This window comes from Olea europaea, chromosome 11 (assembly GCF_002742605.1).
Source record: "Olea europaea var. sylvestris chromosome 11, O_europaea_v1, whole genome shotgun sequence".
In the NCBI taxonomy this organism is placed as follows: domain Eukaryota; kingdom Viridiplantae; phylum Streptophyta; class Magnoliopsida; order Lamiales; family Oleaceae; genus Olea; species Olea europaea.
Window position 1 is genome coordinate 3599794 of NC_036247.1, and position 12161 is coordinate 3611954.

The 12161-nt window shown below is 35.1% G+C and overlaps 1 protein-coding gene across 1 annotated transcript; it reads right to left on the bottom strand.

Moving 5' to 3' along the window:
• Window positions 1–47: 47 nt before the first annotated feature.
• On the bottom strand, window positions 48–11304 carry LOC111403017 (probable LRR receptor-like serine/threonine-protein kinase At1g06840). The gene is given in 21 exon segments (XM_023031361.1): window positions 48–529; window positions 1118–1252; window positions 1407–1657; window positions 2016–2067; window positions 2919–3202; window positions 3283–3438; window positions 4141–4658; window positions 5850–5918; window positions 6039–6125; window positions 6235–6306; window positions 6460–6528; window positions 6630–6698; window positions 7886–7960; window positions 8509–8580; window positions 8686–8757; window positions 8843–8986; window positions 9463–9534; window positions 9646–9717; window positions 9967–10117; window positions 10724–10826; window positions 10978–11304. Coding segments are annotated over 20 exon segments (2727 nt in total). The 5' UTR covers window positions 10818–10826; window positions 10978–11304; the 3' UTR covers window positions 48–316.
• Window positions 11305–12161: the final 857 nt, after the last annotated feature.

The following is a 12161-nucleotide window of genomic DNA, read 5'->3' on the forward strand; positions in this document are numbered from 1 at the left end:
GATTGTGAGATTTGGAGTGGAGACTTCGTTTTTCTAGGATAATATAATATTGGACTACCGAGAAATTTATTCATGTACAATACACGTATTTGTGCTTTTCAAAACCAAGTAGAATACACACTACCATAAATTTTGCAGAACTCAGTGGAATATATATACATTACATCTTATGACATAATATTCTAATTACAAGTCTAGTTTTGGACAAACTCGAGGCGATTTGCGTGGTGTGACAGTCAGCGTGAGACTACTAAGATAACCTCCGGACATAGGTAGGTCGTAATTGGTAGTTGTGGACGATGAAGGCATCAACTCATTAAAATGTTTGGATTTGAAATTGGAAGAGCATCAATCGAAGAATTTCTTCGAGCTCCCTTACCACTACAAGCATTGATGGTCTATCTTCTGGTTTATCTTGGCAACAACTAAGAGCCAAAAGCACAAATTTTTCCATACATACTGAAGGGTAAGATCCCATTCTGCTATCTATAATGGAAAATGGTGTTCCTGATTTTCGAGCCATATTCACCTGACATTATTGAACATGCAAAATCTTAGTTTCAGTTTTTTCAGCATCATGATTTCTCTTGATACTGCGAAAGTTCAAGAACACTAAATGTCATTTGTCCACATTACACATGTTTAGACAAAATATATACATGAATAAATTTATCATTTCTTTGACAGTTTAAACATTCAGATGAGGTGGTTAATACGGTATTAAAGAGAAGATTTGTAAGTTCAAATTTCAACAGCACGAAAATTGTAAACAGCCGAAGTGTCATCTCTCTGAAAGTTCAAAATTTTCAACAAAGTGCATCTGTTAGATCTCAAAATAACATAATCAACTAATCATATGATTCAACACTGGCAGAGAGTCCAAATACTACCTCTAGAGTTGATTTCTAAACAGTCAAAACTAATAGTTCATAGAAAATATTTAATGATTTTAGCTTCTGTAAACAATGTACTCCTTAACTTCTGCGTAGTTTTGTATGTTCTACCATTCTTTTGTAACAGCTGAGAGAATAAGCACTTCTTTCTATTTTCTATCACAAATCAAAGACGATTCATCTGTTTATGAGAGAGGATATATAATTGGGTAGTAGTACGGTACCTCACGAACAATATTTTTGCCATAAGATATTGGATGCATGCCTGTTAGGATCTCCAAAAGGACAACTCCAAAGCTGTAGACATCACTTTTGTCCGTTAACTTATGGGTCATAAAGTATTCAGGATCAAGGTAACCCTACATGTAGTAGAAAAACCATTAACACCAGGAAACTGAATGCTAAAAGTGCACAAATAAAAAAACAGAAAAAACGGAATTTATCATAAACCTGTTAATTTTCTTATTTTCTTTAAACTCTCAAATTTAAACTTAACAACTGAATCAGACTTACTGGTGTGCCCTTCACAAGAGTGGATACGTGATTAGGCACAGCCCCTTCATCGTCCAAGGCAGGCGCAAGTCGTGAAAGACCAAAGTCAGCTACTTTAGCGGTTAGCTTGGAATCCAAAAGAATGTTGCTGGATTTGATGTCTCTATGGAAGATGGGCGGATTAGCTTCAGTATGGAGGTAGAGAATGCCCTTCGCTGCACCCAATGCAATGCGCAACCTTACTCCAAACTCCGGAGCTTTATTTGACTTGGCTGTCAAATAACAGAAATAGATGAATGATATTAAAATAAATGTCATGATTTTTCTTGTTTCCAGTGGCAAAGTGATCTATCCTTTAACAAGAAAACATAATCTTTCAATCAAGCTGCAATAGTATGCCTATCAAATGTCTCATTGTGGCATATGTAGATATACTTCAAAATCTGAGGTTTCAGTCAGAGAATATACGAGGGTAGTAAAGCATAATTTAAAATCATCAATGTTAGGAAATCCTCATAAACGACCACTCGAAATGGTATCTTGTCTCAAATTCTGGTCCAAAAACAACGGAAATAAGTGATGATCAAGCAACCAGATTAAAGAATGGCAAACTCGAAGTTATTTCCTCACCTGAAAGCCAGTTTCGCAATGTGCCATTTGGCATGAATTCATAAACCAGCATCTGCAAATGCATCACTAATACACATTATTTTCACGAAGAAAATCGTCGTATTCATTAATTTCATTGCCGATACCGCACCCCGCAAAAAAAATAATAAAAAAATAATGATAATAATAAAAAAATAAAATAATAATATAAAATAAAATAATAATAATAAATTCAACATGAGAAACAATACAGAAAAGAAAGAACAAGAAAAATGTCCCACAGAAGGGGACATCCACACAAAACAGAATCTGGAACTCCTCTAGTTAAAAGTTTACGTTCTTTGTTCTCCATCAAAATGGTCATCCCCAGGAAAGACGTATTTACAGTTCAACCTCATAATTGAAAGAAGCGCTTAACAACCGTTGGCACTTTTTATGTCCAGAAAGTTGACAAATTAAATGTTAAGGGAATATAATCCCACATCGGTAAAATACCGAAACAATGACCAATATATAAAGGATTGGGACACTCTTCTTAAAAAAGTTGACCTTGTTAAGATGAACCCCAAGTCTTAAAATGGTATCAGAGCCCATTAAGCTCCAACGAGCGATTCGATCCGATTAAGTCTCTAAAATGAGCACACGGATTTCAAGATTGGTCTGCTCAAACGAGCCACCATCTTGTGGGGGCATGTTAAGGGAATATAATCCCACATCGGTAAAATACCGAAACAATGACCAATATATAAAGAATTGGGACACTCCTCTTAATAAGGTTGACTTTATTAAGATGGACCCCAAATCTTAACATTAAACAGTATTGTTAAATTAAGATTACAGAAGAAAACAAAGGCAAAATCCTTGAGTGGCGTAAAAAAGTTCAAACACGATATCTATAACAAGAATTCTCCCATTTTAACATACCTGTCCGCCTTCTTCATCGCAGTATCCAATCAGAGAAACTAGGTTTCGGTGATGCAGCCTTGACAACAGTTCTATCTCTGTCAAGAATTCCTTTTTACCCTGTAAAGATCCTTCTTTTGCTCGCTTTATGGCTACAACTGTTTGATCAGATAAAATCCCCTTGTAAACAGTGCCATAACCACCTTGGCCCACTTGAGCAGAACTATGGAAATCATTTGTAGCCAATGCCATTTCTTTAAAGGTGAAGCTTCTAACACCTTCTATTTTTATTGAAAGCTTTGAGGCTGCAGTGTAAAATAACCACCTCACTTTCCCCTAATTATATTTGAAAGAAATTAAAGTTTTATCAACTTGGAACACTTACAGAAACGTTTCCTTGACAATATACGGTAGTTAGTATAACTTTTTGTGAGTGAACTTGACAGAGTTGCTGATATAATTACTGCAAAGACAACAGACCCAAGTATGATAGATATCAAGATGCCCCTGCTCATACCTGTGCCTTGAGTATTAAAATTCACTGCATAAACAATAAGATATTAGAGGAATGTAATAAAGTATGATTAATTTACATTCTGGTATTCAGTTTTTACATGAAAGCTTGAGTATGATAGAGATATATAACAACAACAACAAGAAGCTAAGTCATGTTCTCAATAAACTTGAGTTTGGCTCCATGGATCTTTTTTAGCCGCTCCATGGATTACATCTTTAAAAGTACAGCAAAACCAAATTTTTGGGCAACCACGCTGGACCATTTTAACTTCATCAACAACAGAGATGAAGATTAGTTTAACATTTTAACTTGCATGCCACCAGAATTCCAGACTCCAGAGCATCACATGGTTCTGAAGACAGAAAAGTTGAGTCCACAGAATAAAGAACTGGCTAAACCAGATTCCTTCATTGATACAGTCAAAATGCAGTTGCATTGTTGTTTTCTTGGTTGTAACACTTTGAGTCACAAAAGTCCCCCTTTTTACTTTCTTCGTTTCTTAAATTACCCTCCAGTTCTGATGCCATGTATGGTGAATGTATTTCAAGTCAATTTAACCACTTGGAACCTAATGACAGAGGACCTCATCAAATTCGTGTCAGTACGACTGAGTGGGAAGTGTTTCAGCATTCAGCTTTATCTTGGAGATATGTTCAATAGTTCTATTAGAGCTGACCTTGACAAGTATAAATTAGTCTTTTAATGCCAATTGACCAGAGTGCTTACCATATGAGTAAGGACCCACTAGAGTGAAGTTGAGAAGCTCATAAGGTCCATAAAAGTCATTTCTAGGAAATTCCCAAGTTGTAAAGATGCTTCTGATCCGAATAATTTCACTTGCATTGAATAGACTTGAATGATCAGTACCAGCCACAGGAAAAAGCTTCAAGTACATCCTCAGACGAGGCCCTTCTTCCCAGAAAAAAGAGTCAATATATAATTGTTAAAGGTGTAAAGCAAGAGAACTAGTTAAGTATAACTCAAGTGGGAGCTCGTATGGAGGGAGATAAGAGAAACTAGGACTTTTCAGCCTATATCCAATTAGGATGGGTGAAGCACAGAAGCAAGGGATAGGAGATGCTGGCACGTATTCAAAATAATTGCCCACAGGACATGCTTGGATGGGACATATCATGGTCGAATTTGTTGAATAATTGGGCACATAATCCATCCCAGAATTCGGTCCACAGAACAGGACAATCTTCAAAATATCTGCTTTATGGCATACTGGATTGCCTTGAAGCCTGGAGAATAATTACCAAATGACAGTAAAGTGAGGTTTAGAAAAAAACACTTCCAACATAATTATAATTCAAATTCAATTAAATAAATTATTGTCAACAACAAAACAAACAATCGAACCATTAACATGCAATCACACCTCTTAAAATTCAATTCTTTAATGATTCACTAAAGGTTGAGCCATAATTTTGGTTTTGGGATCTGGAAATATCATGAGAAAACTGCCAGATGAGTTTCAAAGTAGAGCTCTGATAAGCCCGCCATCCGGTTTACCTATTCTAGAAGAGCAAAGAAGGATGAAGTACCAGCTGGAGGGAAGGGGAAGCAGAAATCTGTTAGCGGGGAAATTGGTTAGGAAAAGTCAGTTGGGGTAGGACATAAATAAAGGTAAAGGCAGGATAGGAGGCAGGCAAAAATTTAGTGAACGAGTGGTCTATCAGTTTCTTTGTTCTGTACTATCATTATGCAATATAATTAATAGCTTTCAATAATTTCTTGTTCTTCTTTTCTTTCATTTGAATCCTGTCATGGAGGCTGTCCCACTGGTGATTGAGCCATAATTTTGGTTTTGGAATCAGGAAATATCATGAGAAAATGCCAGATGAGTTTCAAAGTAGTGCTCATAACTCGAAAAAATCACTAGTAGAGGCCCATAATATTGACACTACAGCAACTCACACCTTAACTTGAAAGAACAGCAACGTTGCCGGGAAAAAAAAAACAAATCTCAATAAAACTAGACGGCAATATTTTGATATTATTTGTGTTTACGACCACAGCTAATCGATGAGGCAGCTGGAAGGCACCTGAAATAATAAAGGAAGAATAATTCATGGGATAGGAAAGTTTTATAATTTCAATGCAAAATGGCTTCTGCTCTCTTTATTTGCCTTGTGTGCATAATACATCATTATCTTTGACATTTTTTATTTTTGGCTTTTTACGCTCTCTTGGACAGCAATTTATAAACATTCCACTGCCCAGCAAGCAGTACCCCCAATAATAATTTATTCAGCATCAGAAATGAGGATCAAAAGATAAAGTGCACAACTCAATAAATTGAATTTTGTTTCATGTTTATGTTGTAAGTTTACGTCACCATTTCCATTAGAATGAGAAACTGGTTGATAAATATAATGTTCCCTGGTTCCAATCAAATATCAACAAATTTTCAGTGGAAGATAGAGAAGTACCTGAAGGTGACATTTGAAGGTGGACTAACATCTCCTAAAATGTCCGAAATTGAATTATTTCGAAGATTGCTCGTTTACGAAGTGCAATAAAGAAGGAGTTAGTGAGATGTGCCTTCTCATAGAGTCAGTCAACCATTGTAATTCATTGTATGATAGACTGAATCCTAATTATGTAGTTTTAGTTCTTACATTGTAAGTATGGCTTTAGCAGAGAAAGACTTGTTGCGCCAAATGTCGGTTGAGATAGAACCACTCAAAAGGTTATTCTCGAGTAATCTGCGGCATTAATCATCTTATTGAGCATAAAAAGTGTCATAGCTAATGAAATATCACACTAAACTTATGTGCCGTAGCTAAAATAATTGCATGATATGCAAATTCTCACAGATTCTGAAGTTTTGGAAGTTGTGAAAAATTTTCAGGAATGGATCCATTGAGATGGTTATTTGACAGATCACTGCACCAGACATTTAAGGACAATAATAAGTTTCCCAGACCATCAAACATGTACACAATCTGCTAGCATATAGGAATTAAAGTTGCTTATATATAGGAGAAAATGTGCTAAATGGAATGAAAATAGAAGCAGGAGCCCGGTGAAGTTTCATACATAGTTGTTATATTGTCTGAAAGCTTATTCGCTGGTATAGATCCAGAGAGCCCATTCCAGCTGAGATCTCTGTGGCAGAAGAAAGCCAGTAAGCTAAGCAAATGTAATGAATTTAATGCCTAGTAGTGAAAGGAGAAATAATAATGCAACAAGCCCAAAATCAAACTTACATGTAACTGAGATTAGCTACTCTGCTGAGATCAGGAATAGTTCCTCGCAAGCTGCAATTTCTAAGACTTCTGACATATCCAAAGAACCATCTTTCAGTTGTTTTATACGAGGTCATAGAATGTCATCCTCTTAAAATCTCCACACACACGCACAGAGACAAGCACATAGAGATCTTTTAGTTATTCACTAGGAGTGCTTGATGTAAACTTGCAGTAATACTATAATACTATACAGGAGATCATTATTTCAGTCAGAATCACTTTATGTCTATATCTAAGTTAAGGGAAGCGTCTTTCAGTTTCTACCACAAATCTCTCTTCCTCTCTCCCTCCAGCAGCAGTGCCCTCCTTTTATATTTCTTCCATCTGTTGTTTCAGTCTTCTCGTTTCACTGAGAAAGAGATGATTTTTTCCTGAATTACTCCATTCTTTTCCTTTAACAAGTCCATCAGGAGACATCCCTAGGTATTTTGTGGTGTGGTGACGAGGAAAGAACAGGTGTAGGGAAGGAAGAGCCTCGCCATGGTGAGGGAGAGGAAAAATAACAGTTGAGAACAAGCAGATAATGAGTGGGAGATTTGATAGCCAAAATATTGAAGTTACAAATTTCGATCATTAAGAATGAAATCTAATTACCTGCAGTTCTTTAAAGAAGCCATGTTCTTGTCTTGCAAGTAAAACATTCCAGTTCAATGATAATGAATCTAATTAAAATCCTATAGTCTCATACACTCATTTTACAATGGTCAAGTGACTCCATGCATGTGTTTGAATTGAGAACAAAATGATACTGCTTCAGATGTGATAGTATGGGAATATGCACTCCTATGTAATCTATCCAGACGCATATTAACCATTCTAGGTTGTAAAGTTAGTCAGTTTTGAACTTCCGAAAATTTCAGCATTTTAGGTTCAATGTGTCTGAACAAAATTTTGACGCATTAGGAATGATACTACAATTTACGAAAATAAAATATGGGAATCATAAAATATTTTACAAATGTAAAAGGGACCTTTATTTTTGTAGAGTATCATATGTATGAAGGCCAAAAAGAATGAATCTATAACATGTGAACAAGACAAACCCTGCATCAGAATTCATTATTTTACATGGCTATTATTAGAGCCAGATTGTTTCCAGGTATTCCTCATAACACTAGAGAAGGCTAGGCCTAAAGAATAAAGCATTTATATTAGTAAATGCAATTATAAGAGATAGATCGAGAATGGAAGAAATTTGTTCAAGGAGCACTTACATTTTCACTACGTTTACGAAATCTCCATAAGAAACTGGAATATCAGAACCGCTGAAATTGTTGTTATCAAGTTGACTGCGAGAGAAATAGAAATAGTGCACTCCCATAATATTTCAAAAATGTCATGGAAACATTCACTGAAGACCTTCACATTACTGCTGATAGTTGATAGCAAATTTCCATAGACATGGAAAGGCCTCAATATTGTTTTTCCATGAAAAACTAAAGAACAATTTAACTTACATAAGCGCATGAGGTGGAAGAACAAGAAATAAATTTTGGGTTAGTTGGAAATAGTTGGATTAAAAAAAGTGCAAAATGAGGAAGACTGTTATTGTCTTCTGTGACATATATCATCATCAAAATGTCTCGCGAGACACAATGGATATCTAATTCCACAAATATGATATAAAGTCGAGTATGCATGACCAAGCCAGGGTCAATGTGCAGGTAGCTTAAGGGGTCATGAGAAACTGTGAATTGAAACAGCTTGACAATTTACTTTTTCCGTCCTTAAATATACAAATTGTGGAATGAATACATAGTAAAAAAATAATTTACAAGAGATTAGAACCACAAGATATACTAATAAATTACACCTAGGAAATGTGATAGGAACTTACAGTATGCGCAAATTCGATAATTTTGACAAGTCTGATGGAAGATAGCCAGCTAGGTTATTATTGTCAAAAAGTCTGTAAGCAAAAATTATGATGAACACAATTGTCAGCGAGCTACTATCTAACTAAATGGATAATTTTAAAGGTATTAAATGTAAAGAAGTACGAGGGAGAGCTTACAAATGATAAATAGTGGATACATTAGTAAGCTCAACAGGAATTTGACCACTGAGCGAGTTATTGTTGAAATGGCTGCAGAAGTCAGATGAATGAAAATAAATAGAGGGTATGTAAACTAAACCCCTCCTGAAAATAGAATTGCACAAGATGCACTCACAGATGTTTAAGCTTCTTCATATTTGAAATTGATTTTGGTATCGGTCCTGATATTGAATTTTGATCTATTTGAATTCTATCTAATTCTGAAAGATTACCGATCTCGTCAGGCAAAGAACCAGTCAACTTGTTTCCACTCAAGAGCCTGCATAAATGACATAAAATCAGGTAAAAACTAGTAAATTATATCACTCGACCCTCAGTAATCATAAGGGAGAAAAAGCTAATATGAATTTCACCTTGTACATTACATACATCCAAAGCATGCTACATATATATTTGCATTTGAATGCAAATTTTACATTTCAAAATTATCACGGAAGTCAGAAATTAGGTGTTTATATGGATAACGAGATCTTTTCGACAAGCCTCCCAAAGTTCCTAAAATATAGAGCAGTCAAATGAGAATTTCGCCCTTCGTTCTATCAATCATACTTTTAGTCCAAAGTCGTCAACAAATATATTTAGGAATTAGAATTCAGGATCTGCATGGGGTAAAGACAAATGGATAGACACATATTCAGCAATAACCCAGGACGCTTAATTCTGCTTCCAGGGTGAAGGGTGGAAAAATTCAAAAGATAACACAAAAAGCACTTTATTGCAGTAAATTAGACTTACAGAAGTTTCAAAGATTTAATGTTTCCAATCTCCTTCGGCAAAGTCCCAGTCAAGTCGTTCCACATGAAATTCCTTTCAAAAGGGACAAATATTAGCATTGCCGAAGGGCAAACAGTGAGAATGATTCAGTGATAGTTTAAGCTATTGACAATTTAGCCAATACATTAATTTGTAATAACTCACAAAATTTGGAGTTGAGATAATTGACCAAGATCAGGAGCTAAATTTCCTGATAGATACATATTCATTAGCTGTCTGCAACAAGAAGGAGAAGATATAAGGATTATAGTGCTTATATTGAGGTAAGTTGTAACAGATTCAGCAATAAAAGATCATTGTTCAAAAGTTTTAAGTTATAAGAACAATAACAGAAACAGAAACAGAAACAGAAACAGAGACAAAAACAATAATAATTCACACCCTGCCATAGAATAATAATAACTTTCCAATACAAATTATTCACAGGCCATTTTAATATAAAAAAAAAAAAGGAAAATAACTTACAACTCCCTGATATGCAAATAGCCATCAGCTCCAACCGCATCAAAACATAGAACTCCTGTCCAATTTGACCTACAAGGATCCCCCTTGTTCCAGTTACTAAGTTGTTTCATATGATCAGTCAAAGAACTCTTCAAAGCTACCAAAACGGTGACTGCAAATATTCACAAACTTTTAGTTGTAAGATGATACAAATACGTGTGGATGTTTGAGTGATGAAGAAGTAATCTAGTAAAGCAAAATCTTCTCCTAAAATTCCACAAAGGTACAAAAACTAAGTGATTCAATCAGATATCAGAAAATGCCATATACAAATAACAATCTTCCTATATTGCCATTGTCCAAGAAAGAGTTCCTAGATCCATCGTGCAATCATTGTCACGGGGATAAATGATCATTCAGTAGAAAATGATAATTTGAAAAAGCAACAAGCTGATAGTCAGAATTTGGTAGTAACCCTGAATTCATTAAAGTAGTCTTCACATTTGGGCGTGAAGGAATAGACAAATTGTACGAGTCTTCAAAAAATAAAAATTGTGCATTTTTGTTGAACACAATAATTCAATTAAAAAACACTGCTTGTCAACAGATTATGGAAGTACATTTCATAAGTTTATTGTCTTAATTTAATAAACCAGTTGGACAATTGACATGAATATATGATACAGCTTTAACCAATTTGAATACCAGCTTAAAGTTTTATATCGTGAAATGGTAACCAGAAGACAATATTGCTCTAAATAATTAGAAAACATTCCACCTTCAGAGGGATCAGCCTTTTGTGCCACTGCAAATTGAACATAAAAATACAACAACACAGCCCAAAAACATCCACGAATAGCCAATCCTGCCATCTTGTTGTCCTAAATCAAGAAAAAATAAATAAAAATCAGCCATTCAATTCATACTCGATCCGATCACCTTGACTCTTGGAAAAAGTAAATGGCAAGCGCAGTAAACAAGCTTGGACGGAATAAAAATTTGAAAAAGAGTCCAAGTAAGACATCTGCATACCTGAAAGTGTACACAGCTGAAGAGAACAGCCACAGTCGCAGTCCAAACGTGAGGTGCTTTGATCCATATAAAGTAGAGGGCGAAGGGCGAATAGGGTTGGGGTCAAGATTCAGTGGATACATCCGAGTCATTTAACAGGTATTGGACTTGACTGGGATTATCTTCAGGTTCTATGCAGCAATTCCTGCTCTGAATTAATGAATTTGACTATATATAGTAGGGGCAGTTGATGCAGAACAGGGAAACAGAGGCCCCATAATTGTGCGCCCGCCATTTACAGATGACAAAGGGTATGATTTGTTCAGCGAGGAAGAAGACAAAGCAATGCCCATTTCAAAAGTAGCGCGGATATAATTGAGGGAGAATTGCGTTTGCATTCACAATCCTTTTATTTTAGGGTTAATTATATGAATGGTTACTGAACTTTGCCCTATATTACTACTTAGTCACTGAACTTAAAAACGTAACTCAATGATCACTGAACTTCGTCAAGTGTTACTACTTCATAATCAAACTTTAAAATGTATCTCAATGATCATCGAACTTTGCACTGTATTACCCATCCGTCACTCAAATGGAAAAATTCGTTAAATCCAACAAACGGCGTCAACTTGAGTGACGGATGGGTAACACGGTGCAAAGTTCGGTAACCATTGAGATACATTTTAAAGTTCGATTATGAAGTAATAACATTTAACGAAGTTCAGTGACCATTGAGTTACGTTTTTAAGTTCAGTGACTAAGTAGTAACAGAGGACAAAGTTCAAGGATCATTAAAATATATTTTTAAATTGAATTATTAAACCCTTGTTTGAGTCTCATTCTTTAAAAAAAAAAAAATACATTCTTAAATAGTGATTTGACATCATTCAATCACATATTATTCAATAAAATAATATTACACGTAAGTTCAAAACTTTTCTTTATTTTTTAATTACACATTTTTCATCAATATACTATTCAAAAAATCATTTTATCCCTCAAAATGGGGATCAAACAAGGGCTAAACTTCGCAAATCGACCTCTATGAAAGAAGAAATCAAAGAAAATGAAGGAAAAAAAGAGAAAACAGAAAATCAGAGACCTATAAATTAAATAAAAATAGAATTGTTGCTAATATTCATCAATGACGGTGAAAACGTACGTTTGATTTTTAGATCAATTGGTATTAATTCACCGTATCT